Source organism: Aricia agestis, chromosome 11, assembly GCF_905147365.1.
Source record: "Aricia agestis chromosome 11, ilAriAges1.1, whole genome shotgun sequence".
NCBI lineage: Eukaryota > Metazoa > Arthropoda > Insecta > Lepidoptera > Lycaenidae > Aricia > Aricia agestis.
The window spans coordinates 14,728,198-14,748,472 of NC_056416.1; the positions used below are offsets into that span (position 1 = coordinate 14,728,198).

The window sequence follows — 20,275 nt, forward strand, 5'->3', positions numbered from 1 at the left end:
ACACGATATCACATTAATTCTAAAACTTACAAACAGGAGGCGCAGCGGGCGCTAGACGGTGGCGCGGAGGAGGTAGTAGGCGGGCGCGAGTGGTGTGCGGGCGTGTCACTGGCGGGGGTAGGCGTGTCGCTAGTCGGCCGGTCGCCGCCCACCGAGCTCGTTTACGCCCAGCTACTGGGGCTGCGGATGGAGCTTGCGCGCCGGCCTCGCACCGCGCGCGCTGCACTCACCATACGTGACATGCAGTGGGATAACCAGGTTAGTTTATTACAGACTGATTTTCAATTATAAGTTCATTGCAGAAAGAGGAAAAATTTTAATGAAACGTAATGAAACTTAATATTATGTAACATAATAATTCCATACATTAACACTTAATCTTATATAACTGTGCAGCTGACGGGCACACCGAGCCCGGTGCTGCTGCACAGCTGGGGCGGGTCGAGCGCGTCGGGTGCGGCGCTTCACGCGGCGCTTGAGCTGCAGCACGCGCCGCCGCGTAGCTACAATGCCGTCTACTGCAACCACCTAGTGCTGGCGCTGCGCCCGCTAGCCGTACGCTTGGAGGAGAGGTAAGCTTCGACTTGACTTTTATTTGGCGCATAAACTATGTATTCTGTTTTTAAATTTAGCTTTATCTGCAGCAGTAAGTTTTCCATGAGCCTTAAATTAAAATAAAACTAAAGACCGCGCGGAATTTTAAGGTCGCTCTGTAAAAAAGCGCGTGTATTTTCGTTTAGACGTAAGTAAATGTATGCGTTGTTGTGACTTAATTGATTCAAAGCAATAATGCGATGTTCGGTTATATCAGATTAATTCTGCTGCTGTGGGCGTGGGCCGGGGGCGGCGTGGAGGAGGGGGCGGAGCAGGCGGACGAGGCGGAGTTTGAGACGCGGCGCGTGCTGCTCGAGCTCACGGCGCTGCACGCCACGCGGTATTACTTCGCGCTCGTGAAAGTTATACCCGGACAGGTAGGTTGTGAAGCGATTTTTAAGTAATTTTATTAAAATTTCGCAATTATATTTAGCAGTAGTTAAAAAGTATATTCTAAGAGTGCGTCTAGATAAGCGTGACGTTACAGTAAGTGACTGGAATATAATTTCCGAGCGATGCATTAAGAAACCGTGTGTCCAGTCACACGGTTTCTTAATGCATCGCTCGGAAATTATATTAATATGTCGTAACGTAACACATGTTAAAGCCCGCATCACCGCAATGCAGTTTATGGCATAGCTGGTTATTTTACTCCGATGATGCGACGCACCAAATCAATATGGCCTCGCTCTTACGGTTCTTTAATACAGATCCGGCTGTCGATGTTCACGGCGAATAAGCTGGAGGGGTCACTGAGCGTGCTCAAGAGGCGTCTGGGACTGACGCTCATTCGATTCGAGGACGCAGCTGTCGAGTTGGAGCCGTTCGTGCGCGCGCACGCCTTCGACACCGCCGCCACGCTCGCGCGACAGATGCTGCAACACTTCAAGGACGTAAGTGGGAGTTGGAAGATACGTTTTTATAATAATAACCATTTTGTGAAACGTCTAAGAAAAGTAACATCTCGCAAGCTCAGATATTGAATCAAAATAAAAGAAATTTTCAACATACTAAGTACACTTAAGGACACATGGGTCTTCTGGTGTAGTTAGAATTAACTCTTTCCATTCTTCATTTATTAAGAAATTTTATTTTTTATACAAAAGCGTATCCTTACAATATTGTCCTGTAGGAGCTGAAGTGGCAGGCGGCCAAGATCCTGGGCTCAGTGGACTTCCTGGGCAACCCGCTGGGGTTCGTGGCGGACGTGTCGGAGGGCGTGTCGGGCCTGCTGCTGGAGGGCAACGTGGGCGCACTGCTGAAGAACGTCACGCACGGCATATCCAACTCCGCCGCTAAGGTTTTTTGTACTACTAGCTGTCCCGGTGAACTTCGTGTCACTTTAAAACCTTCCCTGGACTTCTAAGAATATTTTAAGACTAATGTACGGGTCAACGCCCGTACAGCATGTGTTGCCTATTACCTACTATGCAACTTAGGTAATAATGCAACTCTGCATCTTTAATTATTACTTTTGAATAATGTAATAAAGTTTAGTTCACGTCGCGACATCTCACCGAGCGCGTGACTCGATCTCATATCCCATTTTAGTTATAGTAATAGATCTATGCAATACAGGAATATCCTTTCTTGATCTCTTGTTTATCTATCCCAACCCCGAACATTGGTCCTTCGAGCGAAAAAGCGGGACCCTACGCGAGTGTATCCAGTTGACTATCCTGTGAGTGCACTTCGTGGTTTCGCGTACGAACTCAGTATCTTAGGAGAACAGTTTATCTCGTGATCTCGTGCAATCCCGGTACCTGGAAGGGTGCCACTGAACTCTGATCCCGTGTGACTCCGGTGTTCTGACGGTGCCATCATCTCGCGGTCCGGTGCTCCCGGATCCTCAGCGCGCTACCAGCTCACCGTGTATCCTGTAACCTCTGTGCCGCGGAAGGGCAATCGACGAGCTAGCGGTTTGCTGAACTCACAAGTAAGATCTTTCCTTTTTTATTATCCTGGCGAAGATGGAAGACATCTTAGCGACACAGCAGCAAATCATCGATGCAGTGGATTCACTGTACTCCAACTTTAAAAAGGATGGAGCAGATAGGAAAACCCCCGACTATCTTCGTCGGCGGTTAGATACCTTAGAGCAATACTTTACAGAGTTTCATAATAATCATATGAATTTGCTGTCTTTCGGTGATCAATCTCATGCGTATTTTACGTCTAATCAGTACGAACAATTAAAAATTAAATATAATAAAATAAAAGCGGCTATTCAAAACTACAATCCTAAAATTGATAGGCCGCAAACCCCGGTTTTAAAACCACCTGCGTTTCATACCACGCCTTCAACTGCTCCTGCAGGCTTTTCATCCTCAAATCCACCTCAGAAGGTCAGCTCCGACGCGAGCAATGTAGAAGACTTGCTGAGGAAGCAAGCTACTAATTTTAGAGCCTTTTCACGAGAAGCGCAAGCTATCGATCTCAATCTTATCACGGAAAAATGGGAGTTTGAGGATATCTTAGTAAACCTCAAAAACCGTTGGTCTGCCATTGATTCCTTGCACTGGGAGCTGGACAATGAGCTCAACGGCTCAAACACCCAATATGAAGAACAATTCACATCCTACGAAAAATATTATAAAAATCTCAAAAGAGATATTAATCAAAAAATGTGGTCCGTGGCGCATATAGAAAAATCTACTCCGAAGAAACTACACTGAATGGGTCTCCTTTAAGGATCTCTTCACGGAGACTATTCACAGCAATCCTTCGCTTTCCTGCGCCCAGAAGATGCAGTTCCTGAAGAGCAAGGTGAAAGGCGAGCCTGAAAAGCTGATTCAGCATCTCCAAATCAGTCCCAGTAATTATCCCGTGTGCTGGAACATCCTCACGCATCGCTACGACAATAAGCGACGTATCTTTACATCTCATCTCAAGAACATCCTAAATATCCCTGTGAGCCAGCATAGGTCTATCTATCATCTCAAGCGCATCCACGACACGACCAACGAGAGCGTGAATGCCATAAAAAATCTCGGGATCGACGTCTCTACGTGGGATCCATTCCTAGTGTGTATTTTAGCGGAAAAATTAGATCCTGAAACCAATGAAGATTATATCGATTCCCTAAAATCGCCTAGAGAATTGCCTGTACTGGAACAATTCCTACAATTTATAGAAAATAAATTCATGTCCTTAGAAACCTCAAGGAAGAAACAAGAAAGTTCCAGTCAAGGACCCTCATCTCGATCTTATCCTTCTACTCAACAATTTCCAACGTCATCTAAAGGTCATATAAATGACCAAAAATCTTATAATAAATATTTTAACCCCAACTTAAAACTTAATTATAGTAATAATTATTCTACAAATAAAATTAATCTTATGCAATCGTCGAATTCTGAAAATCATAGCCGCAAGACGTGTAATTTTTGCTTTTCGTCAAGTCATCGCATTCATAATTGTCCGGAGTTATTAAAAATTCAACCTTCTGAACGCAAAAATGCTATTTATAATTTGAACCTTTGTGTCAATTGTTTACATAATCATGGAACTAGAAAATGCCTTTCCGAGTTAAAATGTAGAGAATGCAATAAGGCGCATAATACCATACTTCACGAATCATACAACTCAGCGAATACTACGCCGGACGCCGGATCGGGGCCAAAGTATACAGCCACGATTACTAAATTGCTTGATCAAGACTTGAAGTCATCGGACAATAACCCTGCAGAAATATTACTTGCCACAGCAATTATTAAAGTACAAGCAGCTGATGGATCTTATCATAAAATGAGAGTCCTTTTGGATCAAGGATCCCAAACCTCAATCATTACCGAAAGGGCTGCTCAGATCTTAAAATTACCCCGTAAAAAATGCAGCGGCTATATTTCAGGAGTCGGGAACATTGAGAATATTTGTAAAGGCATGATCTCTATTAAGTGCATGTCACTTATAAATGATTTTACCTTTGAAACCGACGTGTTTATTATGAAGCGCTTGGTAACCAACTTGCCGAGTTCTACTTTTACTAAGCCCGACTGGTCAACCCTTAATCAAATAACCCTAGCTGATCCTGAATTTTATAAAAGTCGGCCGGTCGATATCCTATTTGGCGCTGATGTCTACTCTCTTATCCTATTAGATGGCATCTGCCGACCCCAAGGTAACCTACCTATGGCTCAGCAAACTCAGCTGGGCTGGATCTTAAGCGGTAGCTGCAAAAGTTCCAAAACCTTTCAATGCAACCTCATCCTAAATAATATCTCCGAGATCCAGCAGTTTTGGGAAATCGAGGATATTCAAGACCCTTCATCGATATCTGAAGAAGACCAAAAATGCATCGACCTTTTCAAATCTACAACCTCAAGGCGCGAGGATGGCAGCTACGTAGTAAAATTACCCTTAAAAGATAATTTCCAGGAAAACTTAGGTGAATCGAAAACAAAGGCAATTCTTTCAAATTGAAAATAAATTAATTAGAAAACCTGACCTAGCACATGATTACAAATTGTTTATGTCTGAGTATATTGAACTCGGACATATGACCCCCGTCGCGGCTAACGCTGACATAACTCCAGGTTGTTACCTATCACACCATTGTGTACTTCGTGATGAATCACTAAGCACAAAACTTAGAGTAGTTTTTAATGCATCAGCAGCTACAACATCTGGACTAAGCCTCAATGATCTCATGCACAGAGGGCCGAATCTCCAACAAGATCTCCTTAGCCTTATACTAAAATGGCGGCAATTTAAATATGCTTTAACCAGCGATGTTGAAAAAATGTTTCGTAATATATGGCTACATCCTGACCATCAGAACCTTCAGAAAATCATATGGAGAAGTCATCGATCTCAACCTCTACAGGAATACCAACTAGCGACTGTAACCTACGGGACTAAGGCGGCACCTTTTCTCGCTATGATGACCCTTAAGCAGCTCGCTTCGGATGAACGGCCTAATTACCTTAACAGCTGTGCCCCGGATATTTTAGAAAAATCATTTTATATGGATGACCTTATGTATGGGGCACATTCTGCTGAGTCTGCAAGAAAAATTAAAGAAGAAATGACCACTCTTCTCAAGGCTGGTGGTTTTAACTTAAGAAAATGGCGTTCAAACTTACTTGAACTGTCCGATATCCCTATTGATCTGCAAAAAGAAGAATTTTATTTCAAGCAGCCTGAATCTACGAAAGCTTTGGGCCTTCGGTGGAATCCCAAAAGTGATATTTTTATTTTTCATCCAATAGAGATAAGAACCGACGACGCCCCAACCAAACGACAACTGCTTTCGGAAATCTCAAAAATCTTCGATCCCTTAGGCTGGCTATCTCCGGTCACTATAAAGCTCAAAATCCTATTCCAAGAAACATGGAAAACCGAGCTGACTTGGGACCAAACCGTTCCACGGGATATTGCCCTAGAATGGAACAACATCAAGGCGGATTTACCCCATATATCTCAATTTAAGATACCCCGCTGGATTCGAACTCAAGAGTCGGATGTCATCGAACTTCACGGTTTTTGCGACGCCAGCACAAAAGCCTACGCATGCGTTGTATATTGCAGGATCCTAAGAAACGATATAGCGCAAATATCCTTAGTTGCGGGAAAATCAAGAGTTGTACCTCTGAAAAAATCTCAATCAATCCCACGATTAGAACTCTGCGGAGCTCTCTTACTGACTAAGCTTATGGAAAAAATTATATCTTCATTATCAAGCTATCAGGTTCAAGTTTATGGCTGGGTAGATTCTATGGCAGTGCTTGGATGGCTAAAAGGCGATCCCGAAAAATGGAAACCCTTTGTAGCGACAAGGGTGAGAAAAATATGTGACGTAATCCCTAGAGATAACTGGCGATACGTCAAATCTAAAGAAAATTCTGCTGACTGCGCAAGCCGCAGTTTATCAGCAGCCCAATTAGCTGAACATTCTCTTTGGTGGAAAGGACCCAGCTGGCTACCTTCCTTCGATCCCGAAAATTATCCTGTCGATGTATCCTATGACACGACGGAAGATCTCAGGAAAAAGAAGTTAGTAAACATCGCCACTACAAACTTCAATACCTCTATAATTAAACAATTATTAAATAAAATTAGTAAACTGAGAACTGTAATACGAGTTATAGCCTACGTTAACAAATTCATTGACATATATTTACACCGAAATAATAATGTGACTTACCTTACATTGCAAGATCTCAAACGCGCAACAAATATGTTAATAAAACAAGTGCAACAGGAGTACTTTTTTAAAGAAATCTCACATCTCCAGAACGGCGAATCTCTAAATAATAAAAGCCAGATCTTAAATCTTAATCCTATTTTAGACGCCGACGGAATATTACGTGTCGGTGGACGGCTGAAACATTCGCATTTGAGTCCCGATATTAAACATCCCATCATCATCCCAAATCAGTCAAAACTGGCAGATCTCATTATAGATGAATCTCACAAGCTTGTCTTCCACGGCGGAGTTAAGATGACGGCGGGATTTATTAGGCAAAAATATTGGATACTCGGCGGCAACAGAGCTACCAAGAAGCGGCTAAGAATGTGCGTCAAGTGTCGTAAAAACGAACCCATACTGAAAAATCAGCTGATGGGAGACTTACCCCCATCCCGAATAATTCCCAGTCGACCTTTCTACCATACAGGATTAGACTATACTGGACATATTTTAGTAAAAGCTAATAAGGGTCGTGGCATAAAAACAACCAAAGGATATGTCGCAGTATTTGTCTGTATGGTAACTAAGGCCATACACCTGGAGTTAGTGTCCGACCTTACTGCGTCAGCGTTTATTGCAGCGCTCAGACGTATGTCGGCAAGAAAGGGTCTTCCTGGTCACCTCTACAGTGATCAAGGAACGAACTTTATAGGAGCTAATAAAATCCTTAGACAAGAGTACTCCGAAATCTCCAGAATCTTATCAAGCCAGGACAACCTCGCCGCTATCTCTGAGATGAACATCGAGTGGCATTTCAACGCCCCATCCTGGCCATCTGCAGGCGGGCTGTGGGAAGCCGCTGTAAAGAGCTTAAAACATCATTTAAAGAGGGTCGTCGGAGAGCAGAAATTGACATACGAAGAGTACAGTACACTATTATCCCAACTTGAAGCCTGTTTAAACTCGCGACCACTCTGCCCCTTATCAGAAGATCCTGAGGACATAAATTTTCTAACCCCGGCTCACTTTTTGGCAAGCGGGCCCAATTTGACCTTATATGATACGGAAAGTGATCTCAGAACTCGTTGGTACTTAGTACAAAAAATCTACAATGATATTTGGACTCAGTGGAAAAATGAATATCTCACACAGCTATCGACTAGAGCAAAATGGAGAAAATCTCAAAAGAATCTTAACCTCAATGATATCGTCATCATAAAAGATGAAAATCTCCCTCCCGGAAAATGGGCTCTAGGTCGAGTAGTAGAGATTCATCCCGGAACAGACGGCCTAGTCAGAGTCGTCACCCTAAAAACTAAGAACGGTTTATTAAAACGAGCCATTGTCAAGCTCGCGTTATTGCCAGTGAATGAAACCTCCGATCCTTCCCCGGATAAGGAACAAGAGAAAAACTCAAATTAAACGAAGTCCAATCGTATCTCATATTCTAAAATCTCAGAATTGGCACTTAAAAAATATATTAATATTAATTACCTCGAAACAATAATTTGTTTAGAAATAAAACATATAGACACCGTGCGAAGATATCACATTGCAACTCGGGCACGAGTTCGAAGAATTAAAACATTATAATAATATTATTACGATGAATGAATCATTTGTAATTGGAAACGCACAGAAGCGCCGGCGCCGAGGCTTAATAGATGAAGTTATAGGCTAAGTTGTATATATTATATTTCTTTTAGATACTGATTTACCCGCTGAGATTGATCCCAATAATAACTCAAAATCTTAAGACAGTTCGACTCTGTTGAGAAAAGTGTTGATGCTCTAAAGACGAATGATCCGTATTTGCTGCTGTAGTGCTGTACTGAAGACGGCGGCAGAGGCTTCAGCGTCGGGAGTCTTCGAGACCTCTAGAGGCGCAGCCGGCTAGAGCGTCTTCCTCCACGCCCCCCGAAGGAACTGAGTTAAGTGAGTGTTGTGTAGTTAGGGAAAATGGGCAATCTTTAGCTAAAATGAAAAGTGTAAGTGTGAGTGATCTTAGCGTTAAGGGCAAATCTGTGACAAATGATCTTAAAGTTAAATCTAGTGAGTGCTTGTATAAACAGGACAGGGCTTCGTCCCCGATCTTTCGTGTTTTCTCACTTAAAGACCTTAATTCTACTAGTTATGTTTAATTTTAAATCCTACTACTTTGTACAACTTGTTATACTAACCCTAGTTTATTAATTAGTTATAAGCAAAATTGTTTATCACCTTGTAACCTCATCTTTCATTATCCTAGACCTCTACTAACCCCTTTTTTCTCCCCCGGGAGCATGTACGGGTCAACGCCCGTACAGCATGTGTTGCCTATTACCTACTATGCAACTTAGGTAATAATGCAACTCTGCATCTTTAATTATTACTTTTGAATAATGTAATAAAGTTTAGTTCACGTCGCGACATCTCACCGAGCGCGTGACTCGATCTCATATCCCATTTTAGTTATAGTAATAGATCTATGCAATACAGGAATATCCTTTCTTGATCTCTTGTTTATCTATCCCAACCCCGAACAACTAAAATCAGCCCAATCCGTTCAGCCGTTTTCGAGTTTTAGCGGACTAACACATTTGAAAATCCATTTTTATATATAAGATTTAAACACATACACACACACACACACAAACACACACACACACACAAACACACACACACACACAAACACACAAACACGAGTTCTAGTGGAACTTCTGACAATTGGAACAACTGACATACACATCACATACTAGACATACACCACACAGACACTCATGTGATGTGATCCATGCCCTGGTATCCAAACTTTGTATATAAACGCAATTTTATAGTCTGTAGGAGTTTATATATTTGTATGTATCAATGCTGTAAATTACTGTATATGTTCTGAATAAAGAAAATAAAAAATAAAAGGTGTCGGAGACGCTGGGCGACGGGCTGGAGCGCGTCGTGGCGGACGAGGCGCACGAGGAGACGCGCCGCCGCATCCGCGCTGCCGCAGCCGGTGCGCACCTCGCCGCCGGCCTGCGCGGCTTCGGCCTCGGCCTGCTAGGTATTTAAATATAAACTCTGTCTTTTAAATAATTGTTTAAGTGATATAGCTTTATTTTGCAATTACACACTATAAAATAGCTTTAATTAATAAATGAAAGCTACATATTTTATGTCGTAAAATATTACTACTCAACATTTATTTCGCAGGCGGTGTGACATCGCTGGTGAAACACAGCTACGAGGGCGCGGCGTCGGAGGGCTTGCCCGGGTTCATAACGGGCGTGGGCAAGGGTCTCGTGGGTACGGTGACCAAGCCCGTGATCGGCGTGTTGGATTTGGCGGCGGAAACGGCGGCGGCGCTGCGTGACACGTCGCGACGCGCCGGCGCGGAGCCGCAACGGGCACGACCGCCCCGCCCCGTGGCTGCGGACGCGCCGCTCGCGCGCTACTGCCCGCGCGCCGCCGAGGGCGCGGAGCTGCTGCGAGCTCTGGCGCGGGACGCGGACGAGCGGTTCCTCGCGTACCGTATAGTTCGCGACACGCCACACGACATCCGCGCCATCCTATCCGACACGCACCTGCGCATCTTCACGTGCAAGCACGGCGCGCCGCAGCTCGTGCTGGAGGCGGGGCTGGGCGCGCTGGCGGCGTGCAGCGCGGTCGACTCGGGCGGCGCGTGGTTCGTGGAGCTGGGCGTACGCGGGGGCGGCGGCGGCGCGGCGGGGGAGGGGGGGCTGCGGCGGCCGCGCGTGCAGTGCGACACGCAGCAGCTGGCGCAGTGGCTGGCCACGCACGCCGCTCACGCGCGCCGCCTGCACCGCGACAAGCAGCACACGCTGCCGCCCCGACACGCCTAGCTCTAGTATTGTGATGCCAAATACCTTGACATTGGAGACTGAATCGATCCTAATGGTATTCAATTTCGGTTATATCGATACAGAGGCTAAATTTAAGAAAGTGTTTTCAAGTATTTAGTGCACTTTAATAATTGTAACTAAGGCCTATAGCAGCTGCCCAAACTCCTTGGTGGTTTACCAAGTTTTATAATCAAAACTGCCGTTGATAATACGTAAATTAAAATATGTAACGCACATGAATTTAGTACCAGCTACCATAAACTAAAACAAGTAGCTAAAAATGTCATAATTTTATTACTTATCTAATGTTTCAATTTACGAACAATAAAGTAACATATTCTCTGCAATAATATTACAGGTAGTTGTTTCATAATAATAAGTACCTGAAGGACTTGTGTTACAGGTACCAGACAACGGAAATATATTTAATACTTTTATACTATACATATATATTTAAGATTTTTATTATATGATACACATATTTAATACACGTCCATGACCCAGGAACTTTGCAAACTTTTTGTTCCGTCGGCGGGACTCGAACATGCGACCCCCGGCTTGAGCTACCAACGCGCTCACCACTGAGCCACAGAGGTCGTCAAATACCTGTAATATTATTGCAGAGAATATGTTACTTTATTGTTCGTATAAGGTTAGGATAACGCGTAAAGTTTTATCGCTACTTTGACTGAATAGTTTCGATCATAATCGCCTACTTAATAAATGTTTAAAAGATTTTATATATTATTAATTCAGTTTTATTTATAAGTTTTTAGCTTAGAACATTATTTTAACGTTATTTTTATCCGACTGCGTTAAGGATTCTTTTCAAATACCTAGTGAGCAGTGTAGTGATACAGGGGCTGTGGTACTTCTTGTAAATATATAACCTTTATGTGGCTAAATAATATTATTAGTTTGGATGCACACATTTTTTTTAATAATCTGTATGACGAACGACGATATATTTTGACCGTCGCGTGTTTGAACGGAAGACCCTAAACTAGTTTTTGTTCGTTCGTGGGCTCTTATTTTAGACAGTTTTTCCTAAGTACTAGCTGGTACTAGACTAGCGTTTCCAGTTTAAGTGAGCTTATTTTTAAACATTATTCATAGAGTTAAGAGCATATAAACCAGTAGTGGAGCGGTGTGTTGTTCTATTGAGCGATTGGTTTATTAACATACTGCTTATTTCTACCACGTTAAAACTGCGCGTCCCCTGGGTCAGAAACGGAGCGTACGGTGCGGACGGAGCGTCGTCATTTATAATTTGTCAGGCGCAAAAATTACGTTTCAGTGCATGCAGTACAAACGCGATTCCGGTCCAGTGGACGCGCACCTATACGCTAGTCCATACTGATGTCTATGTGAGCTACGTTACAAAAGTTACTTGTCATACTACTGTATTTCAGTCGTGTGAAGAAATATTTTGTATATGTGATTGTGTACCTACAGTTGTATGTTTATTATTAAAAACGAACGTATTTTATGTTTCATTTATGATGATCATAATGATCGTTTAGATACATCACAAAATATGTTATCTTGCATATAAATAATTGTTTTTGTAGTTTTATTCGGGTTTTATTTATTTGTGTAGATCTTATTTATTTGTTAAAAGACATTATTTTAAGTGTAAATTGTAATATATGAGAGCAATAAAGTTTTGTTACAAAAATTCTTTAGCATTTCATTTATTCTACTATCGGCCTGTACCTATAATGATGATCCCTCTATCAAACAGTGGGTATCAGCATTCAAAATATAAACAAAATATGTACTTATTAATTTTATTCTTTTATATCTTACTAGTAAAACCGGTGATCGTATCAGTATGTTTTCTTCAAAAAGGTAACATTGTCCATTGACCACCACTTTGAATAAGGTATGTAAATCCATAGAGGAAAATAATACATATCTATTATCTGGTAAGTAAATCGTAAGATGTGTTTCGAGTATAAAGTACTAAAGTACCGTTGTTTATCGTTTACGATTTTACAATGAAACAAGTTCGGTTCACAAATGAGTAGAAGGTCACTTGTGGCCGGCGCGCGACGCGGTAGCACGTTTTTTTCTCCGCGCTCGCTTTTACATTTTATACCTATAACAATTCCACAATCATAACGTACGTATTATCTGACTTTTAACCTGTAGATAGTTGACGGGGTAAGTATGGGTATAGTTTTTTTGTCGTTGTGTCTGTGTGCAGTGTTGCAGCATTCGCCGAGCGGTGTGGAAGGGTCGGCCTTGGTGGACACTGACATTGACAAGTAAGTTAACAGCTGATCGGCCGGTTTTTGTTTTGCATCATTTATTAGTGTAGGTAGCAGATAGCTCGTGCTACATTTATATGAGTACCAGTGTTTTTGGATTATCGAAAAGTTGTATTTAGATTGTTGGTTTATGCTGGTTTAGGCGGGAACCATACAATACGGTTAAACGTTATAAAATCAATATCATATTCGTCCTTTCCCATATTTTGGCAAATTTGAAGTTTTAATAAAACTACTGAATTAATTTTATTGAACCATAAACCTACAATAAGTATTTTTATCTTACAAATAATAACCATTGCTAAAATCTGGGAAGTGGGAGTGAGGTTCTCACTCACAGATTTTATTAACGGTTTCAGCACGTTAATTTGAAATTTGTTTGCTCCATAAAATATTTCGCAAGTTTATAATACCTACCAACAATTGTTATTATAAACAACGATATCGAGGTAGTAGCTTACAATAGTGAGATAGATAGGTAAACGAGTCATACTTATAAGGCACTTAAAAGTAAGTACCCAACTACCTAATAAAACCAGGTAGTAAATACTTAAAATATGAATGTGAATACATCATACCAATGTTATGATTTCAGGATGGCGTCTGTAGACTACTCCAAGGTTCCAATCACGGAGAAACCCCTCCACCAGCCACCACTGGAGGAGATAGTCGAAGGTAAAAAGCACGATTAAAGCCATATTATAATATGTACGGTCGTCGAAAGGGTAGATTAAACCACTTATGTATGTACCATCGAGGAAATTGATTCCTAGGCAGTTGACGGACCTACGTCATGTGGTCGGCTTATGTCAATAGGGATGATGACAAGGTCAAAGATTAGCGAATTTTGTTAATAAAATAAAGAAATCACGGTAAAAAATAAGTGTTCCCAAAATTTCAGCTTGATAGCATTTGTATTTTTTTTGTTATGGGCCTTTAAAGTTGGATATTCAAGTCGATTTTTTTTTCAATTAAATTTCATAATATTTGTATACAATTCGATATCTTATGCAATTAAAAGCGACTTTTGTTATGGAACCACTTTCATAAACGCAATATTTAATATACCTGTCGAACAAAGTTGTCTCCCGACGCGTACAAACTACGAAAGACTGACGTCAGACTTTCGTAGCACTTTGTATGGAGCGTTTCGGGCAGGTCTTTTTTATGAGATATTTGAATTGTCATATCTTGATGAATTTTTAAGCTATCAGAGTCATTCTTTCAACGATGTTTCTATTTTTTAAGTGTCCTTCAATTACCGATAAGAAAAAAAAATAGTCATCATGCCTATTCAATGTTAGCTGTGATCGGTCGGATGGGTTTGACTTAACGCGACCAATTTACTTAGGTGATAGGTCCGCCATCTGCCTAGCAGTCAACTTCCTGATAGTACGTATTATAATAACATTTATACACGGTCGCGATAAGGTAGACGATAACCACTAATTTCGATGTTAATGCCATAGCAAAAGGTCTAAAGTGGTAGACCAACTGTACGCACAAACACAGTATGTAGTCCAAAAAAAAAGGTTGGTCACAAAATTCGGTCTGAACCATAACAATAATTACAGTTTTTCTAAAATTTTAACTGTGGTCACGGAATCACTTTGTGCGGTGTTTCACACGGTGGCGGTTTCACACGGTGATGCGTTTTGATACCTTTGCTCGTTAAAGTCTTATATATTTTTTTGCAGTGCTGTCCAAAGGGCTGGTGTCGAACTTCGAGGACGTGTCGGTGTCGGCGGAGGTTAGCCCGGACCTCACGCAGCCGCCCTACAACCTCAGCGCGCCTGGTAAGTAGTAACTAATACTATTTTATTCTGACTTGACACTTGAGGTACACTTTGTATGTAGTATGTACCAGCAGCTGCCCCTCCCCCCCTCTAGAAGATAAAATAAACGTCAATTTTCCTGGCAAGTGGGAATTAAGAACGTGTTACCACTTACCTACTCTGCGCAAATGAAATGTTGGAAACAAAATAATTTTCAGTCAGATTAATAAAAGTCAATTTTCATGATTTTTGTTTCAATATAATACCAGACCGACCATCTTCTCGAAACAGGTATGCTGCCCCCCCTAGCTAAAATCCTGGGTACGCCCATGTCCAATTAACTAATTGTTGTTTAATTTTTATAATTGTGTAATTGACGCAAGATGTTATCTCAAGTGTTGACTCTGTAACGCGCGGGGGTTGATAGCTCTTATCTAGTTTGCTGTACTAACCCATAAGTAAATAGTAGTGTAGTGTGATGATGATGCTGTTGTTAGTTATCTTCGGTTTGTTTTTTGTAGAATATTTTAAAATTTCTTATCGGCATACCAAACATTTGTTTCTTTAAGTACAAACATAAAACATCACTATAGGTATCTACGTCCGTCCGTCTTGAATAATTTAGAGTATGCAGTATAATAATGCGATACTTATATTTTTTTAATAAAACTATCGTTTATTTTTATATTTACCCAACTACGGCAAAACCAAAAGGAAGGAAAATTATTTGATCGTCTTTCTTACACATTATATTTGTTAACCGCCTAAAATATGATTTTAAAGAATAAAATTTCAATAAATTCGTGAGAAAAGCCGGGGCAGGTTAGGCTACATAATAATTTGCGTAGTCATTTTCTAGTTTCGATTCGTTTGCTTCCTATAGTTATTAAGTCTCATCTCCACGTCGCCAGGTCTGACCGGTAACGCTAAGCTGGTGGAGCTGGGCGGTCCACCGTACCTGGTGCCGACGGTGCGCCGCGACAAGTTGTACGACCTGGCAGAGCTGCTGCGCCACCTGCGCCGCGACCCCGCGCTGCTCGTCGGTGCCGGCGCTGGACCCTGGCCTTATCTTGGGGTTAATTGTGAGGTAGGTTAGCCTGGTTTACTGATATATTTCTTGCCTTCTCTTTCATAAATAAGAAGAATAAAAGAAAGAGAGAGACACGGTACCTAATGAAAAATTATCTTTAATAAGACTTATTCACTGAACTTTGCTAATTCTTCTGATTTTTTAGTAACATTCAGCATTGGTCAACGACAATTATGATAACATTATTGAATGAAGTCAAAGTTTTTAAAAAACAACGAACTTCTCATTGTGTTTCGTGAAATGTCATGCCTCATCATGAAAAATGATGATGGCCGAGAAACATTATGAAAGTAGTTTATAGTTGTAGTGATGTGGCCAATATCGCAAATAAAAACGTTCCCTCCCCCCCCCTAGGGCATCATCAACCTATCCCTGAAGGACGGCGTGGTGGAGCAGGGCACGCGCATCGTGTCGGTGCAGCCGGCGGGCGCGGCGAAGGGCAGCAGCGGGTACAAGCAGCAGGGGCTGCCGCACACCGAGACCCGCACCGCGCTGCTCGGCAACTACCTGCTGTCCGACGGCGCGCCGGGCAAGGTCAGACAATACATTAACAGTAGCGTAGTCGTCTTGTACGTAAATAAAAATCCATGCAGTACAAGACAAGTGTGGGAATATGCGTGGAGGCCGCAAAGGAAGATCTTCAGACCGAACGAGGTGATAATATGCTCGGTCAGGCCGAAGCCCGCGTGATCGATTTCAGCAGTCGTATATTATATACCGACGCGCTTAGAAAACTTCGATAGCGCGATGTAGGAAAGCAATATAAGTGACAGCACAAGACAAGCAGGAAAGCATCACAAGTAGACAAACCTTATGCGCCTGCGACTTTGTTGGGTTCTCCTTAATTATTTGAAATAATATTGTGTCAACCGAAAAATTTAAATAAAAAAGTTAAACACGTGATCACAGTGATCATAACTCAAATAAGCTTAATGAAACAAAAGCGACGGGACTGAATCCTTTGTGATCATAATAATTTCGCTTGCAGGTGATAAAGGTGGTGGCCAAGAAGCGGATTGGGCCCGCTAACTTCATCACCGCCATCAGGGAGACTCTCAAGCAGCACTACGGGGATAAAGTTGTAGGTGAGTTAAAACAATATAATATTATAATAATATATATTGACTGATGACTTTTGACACGAGCCAGACATAGACAAGAAGACCTTGCATATAATTAATTATTCGCTGTCTATATATTTTTATTAGTTAAGTCGTCGTAAATTCCTACAACATTATGGGAACTTTAACCCACTCGGCTTCTTTGTCATTTAGCTGTTATGAGTTATGACTCACAGAATGTTGGTTTTGCTAATTATAATTAATAAATAAAAAATAAAAATAAGCATGATGCCATTTAGGTCTTACGAGACAGCACGACTTTTGGCTACTGTAATCTGATAGAGATTCTTCTATATCTTATATTTAAAAATGGATTTCCAAATGCGTTAGTCGCGCTAAAACTCGAAAACGGCTGAACGGATTGGGCTGATTTTAGTCTAAAAATATTCATAGAAGTCCAGGGAAGGTTTTGAAGTGACACGAAGTTCACCGGGACAGCTAGTGAAAGTATAAAAAATGTGAAAGTACCGTGTGTCATCCAGGTCTAGGCGGCACGTTCCTGCTGCGCGAGGGTAGCGTGAAGCACCACGTGATGCCGGACTTCTCCGGGACGCCGCTGTGCTCCGACGCCGACGTCGACAACTGGCTACACTTCTTCGAGATGCGCGCGCCCATCGTCCACGTCGGCACGCTCGTCACCGGCGATATGGTAAGAAATGTTTATTGTTGTCTCTTTCGTTCTAAGGGATGAGGGAGAAGGTATAATTTAAATAAAGGATTTTGGAAAAACCCAAACTAGTTACAATAAAGCCATGTTTATTGTATAGACTATAGCGATTAAGGAAAAGCGATATGCATAGACTGTGGAGTGCACGGTCTAAACGTGGCAGCATTTCCGCTAACGGGTATTCAACTGGCCTGCTCAGCGTTCAGTCCGACTGATGTGTTGCCAGGGCCCAGGCTTCGGAGTTCTATACGCTGAAGCGTGGCAGCGAAGATCTAAAACATAGCGTAAACGTAAATTTATCCTTTTGTAATCTTTGAAATATTTAAAAATAAAAAAATAAGAGTACTTAGTACGGTACTTACGGGAATCAAAATATACCTGTGTCTCTTTCTCACAGGGCTTGGACCTCCGCGTGCAGCACTTCCACGGTTTTAGCGCGCACGGCGACGGCGGCCACTACCACTACGACGTGACACCGGAACAGGCGCACTACGAGGCGTACCTCGCGCTCGCCGCCGCCGTCGTGCGTATAGACCCGCCCGCCGACACGCACGCCATCGGACGCGATTAGCCACGCCCAACAACTTATCGGAATGCATAAAATCGCAAGGCAATTATTATTAAATCGTCAGCTACACACCCAATGTTTTATCGGAACGCATTAAATAGTTACAACAAATCGCAAAGATTTGCCGTACTATAAAGTCAAGGGTAGAATCGTCAGGCAGCTACACACCAGCTTACACCTTGTTATAAAATCGTATGTTCATCGTTCCGAGAAATCGCCACGATTCTGCTTACTGCACAGTTCGGCTCATGATGAACCGTTAGGTTTGTAGTTTGACTTTTTTGTGAAACTTTATACAAACTTTTGTAAATATGCCCCATGGTCCATGGACCAATAGATCTTTATTTTTACAAATTATTTTGTTAATAAAAATTTAATTACTACCACCAGATTTTTATTGCATTTATATCATCGAATAATTATATCTCTCGAATATAATATTTTTATAATAGCCAACTTTACATGAAAGTGCTAAATATAACGTATCTTTGAAAATAATAAATTGGAAATGTAGAATAAGCACAATATGTCGATTTAATATTTTTATTACATTAAAATATACTATAACTTTTATAACTTCGAAGTTTAAATATTACAACAATATAAATTGTACTTACACCATACACACAAATATAAAAGCGATATCACATTAAATCAAATTAATTTTAAAATAAGGTTTGTGATGAAAAAAATAGCAGGCTATAGATGAAAATATCAAATAAGTATGTTTGTTGACTCTAGCACGTCAAAAATTGACTATTTTCTGAAGTTTGGCCAGTTATTACATATCATTATTTGATCAACATTCAATTCAATTTAAAAATATTATAAAAATGAGCTCAAGCAAACGCAATACATAAATATTGACTATTCAATACACCCAGTCCCAAACATTTATTCGCTTCTCAAAAATTTACTGACAAAAGGAAATATTATAAATGGAATATTTTTAGCCAAAAATAGTTAAATAAGAATGCCTACGCTAGCCCAATTCGCCATCGCATAGATTAGTATTATAAGAGTTTAAAGGTTGTCGCGTCGCGTCTTGCCGCGTAGTCGCGTAGTGGGACAGCACAACGCGACAACGCGGCAAGACACTTCACGTTCTATAGAACTGATGTTTCAGAAACGTCAGTTGTATGGAATGTGAAGTGTCGCAACGCGAAATATTGTGTCGCTCTAGTGCGGTCTCGCCTTAAAACCAGCAACAATTTTTGTCTAAAGTGTGTATGCGTGCGCCCGATTAAACGGCGCTGCTAAGCTATTTTAATAGCATCCCTTCTTTTCCAGCTTGGCGAATTGCACTAGAAATGCACATCTAAAATCTCTAGCCTTTTTACATAAACTGGGCCTAATCATTATATTTCTATCACATCTGACTATCCCGTGCTGTTACATATAGTCCGTGCAATCTACGAAGACGCGCCCCACCATTTTTTGGGTGAGCCTTTTTCCCTTTGACCGTGACGTTTTTTCTTAATTGGTCTATTTATTGTAGTGTGAGCGTGCACTCATAGGTAATTAGTGTGTACCGATAACACTCAAACATTGGCGAAAGCTTGCACACATATACTATAAACGATTAGGGGGAGTAGTGGGGCGCGTCTTCGTGGATTGCGCGGACTATACACGTTTCTATTCGTCGGACATCGTTCTAAGTTACACCTACCTACGTAATATTTACAAAGCATTTATGTACCACAAATTATTATGAACAATTTAAAAAAAAACTCGTAAGAGTTTATTAGATTATCATACATCGCCTTTGGAGTTATTCGACATTTCATTTGGCTTTGAAAATAATTTCAGCATTAAAGGTACGCGCACAATATGTTGGGCTGCGTTTTCTAATATAAGTTTTGATGACCTGTCACATACTAGTTACAAAAATGTATGTGGCCCATACATTTTTGTAACTAGTATGTGTGTAGACCTAACCTTGAAAATGCCTGCAAGTACAATTTCTTTCTTTCCTCTATTACCTTAATAAGTAACAATTATACGAAAATAGTTTCTCAAAGTTTTAAGTATTATAACAAGAAAACGTATTATACAAGTCTCTAGTCTAAAGTCTAGGATTCTAGCATTTACAAAACTCAGTCAAGATTGAGTTGGACGAGTCAAAAAAATCTAGTAACATTCTAGAAAGCAGCAAGAACTCATCTTTTGATATAAATAGATACATCAGAAAAGGGTTTGAGGGCCCAAATGTAATTTTAAG

At 41.2% G+C, this 20,275-nt stretch overlaps 2 protein-coding genes across 5 annotated transcripts in view; both read left to right on the forward strand.

The window, feature by feature from the left end:
• LOC121731759 (vacuolar protein sorting-associated protein 13D) overlaps positions 1-10,971 on the forward strand; it is a 60,268-nt gene extending 49,297 nt beyond the window's left edge. The window contains exons 53-59 of the mRNA XM_042121357.1: positions 37-258; positions 397-572; positions 812-971; positions 1,305-1,487; positions 1,727-1,894; positions 9,623-9,761; positions 9,911-10,971. Of these exons, the coding sequence (XP_041977291.1) occupies positions 37-258; positions 397-572; positions 812-971; positions 1,305-1,487; positions 1,727-1,894; positions 9,623-9,761; positions 9,911-10,560 (1,698 nt within the window). The 3' untranslated portion in view covers positions 10,561-10,971. The remainder of the gene's footprint in view (positions 1-36; positions 259-396; positions 573-811; positions 972-1,304; positions 1,488-1,726; positions 1,895-9,622; positions 9,762-9,910) is intronic.
• Positions 10,972-12,587: 1,616 nt separating this feature from the next.
• On the forward strand, positions 12,588-18,379 carry LOC121731760 (ester hydrolase C11orf54 homolog). 4 transcript variants are annotated; one of them, XM_042121359.1, is made up of 9 exons: positions 12,593-12,685; positions 12,770-12,830; positions 13,429-13,508; positions 14,531-14,629; positions 15,520-15,695; positions 16,053-16,232; positions 16,687-16,783; positions 17,302-17,468; positions 17,884-18,379. In XM_042121359.1, the coding sequence occupies exons 3-9, from the start codon at positions 13,430-13,432 to the stop codon at positions 18,055-18,057; spliced, it is 972 nt and encodes a 323-aa protein (XP_041977293.1). In that variant the 5' UTR covers positions 12,593-12,685; positions 12,770-12,830; position 13,429; the 3' UTR covers positions 18,058-18,379. The 4 variants fall into 4 exon arrangements, with proteins under 4 accessions (XP_041977294.1, XP_041977293.1, XP_041977292.1 ...); XM_042121360.1 differs by lacking the exon at positions 12,770-12,830 and having other exon boundaries at positions 12,588-12,685; XM_042121358.1 differs by lacking the exon at positions 12,593-12,685 and having other exon boundaries at positions 12,700-12,830.
• Positions 18,380-20,275: the final 1,896 nt, after the last annotated feature.

Coding starts and splice junctions, on each gene's coding strand:
- LOC121731760 (XM_042121358.1), top strand. CDS start 12,733: ATGGGTATAGTTTTTTTGTCGTTGTGTCTGTGTGCAGTGTTGCAGCAT. Junction 12,831..13,428: donor GTGGACACTGACATTGACAA/GTAAGTTAACAG, acceptor TTATGATTTCAG/GATGGCGTCTGTAGACTACT. Junction 15,696..16,052: donor ATCTTGGGGTTAATTGTGAG/GTAGGTTAGCCT, acceptor CCCCCCCCCTAG/GGCATCATCAACCTATCCCT.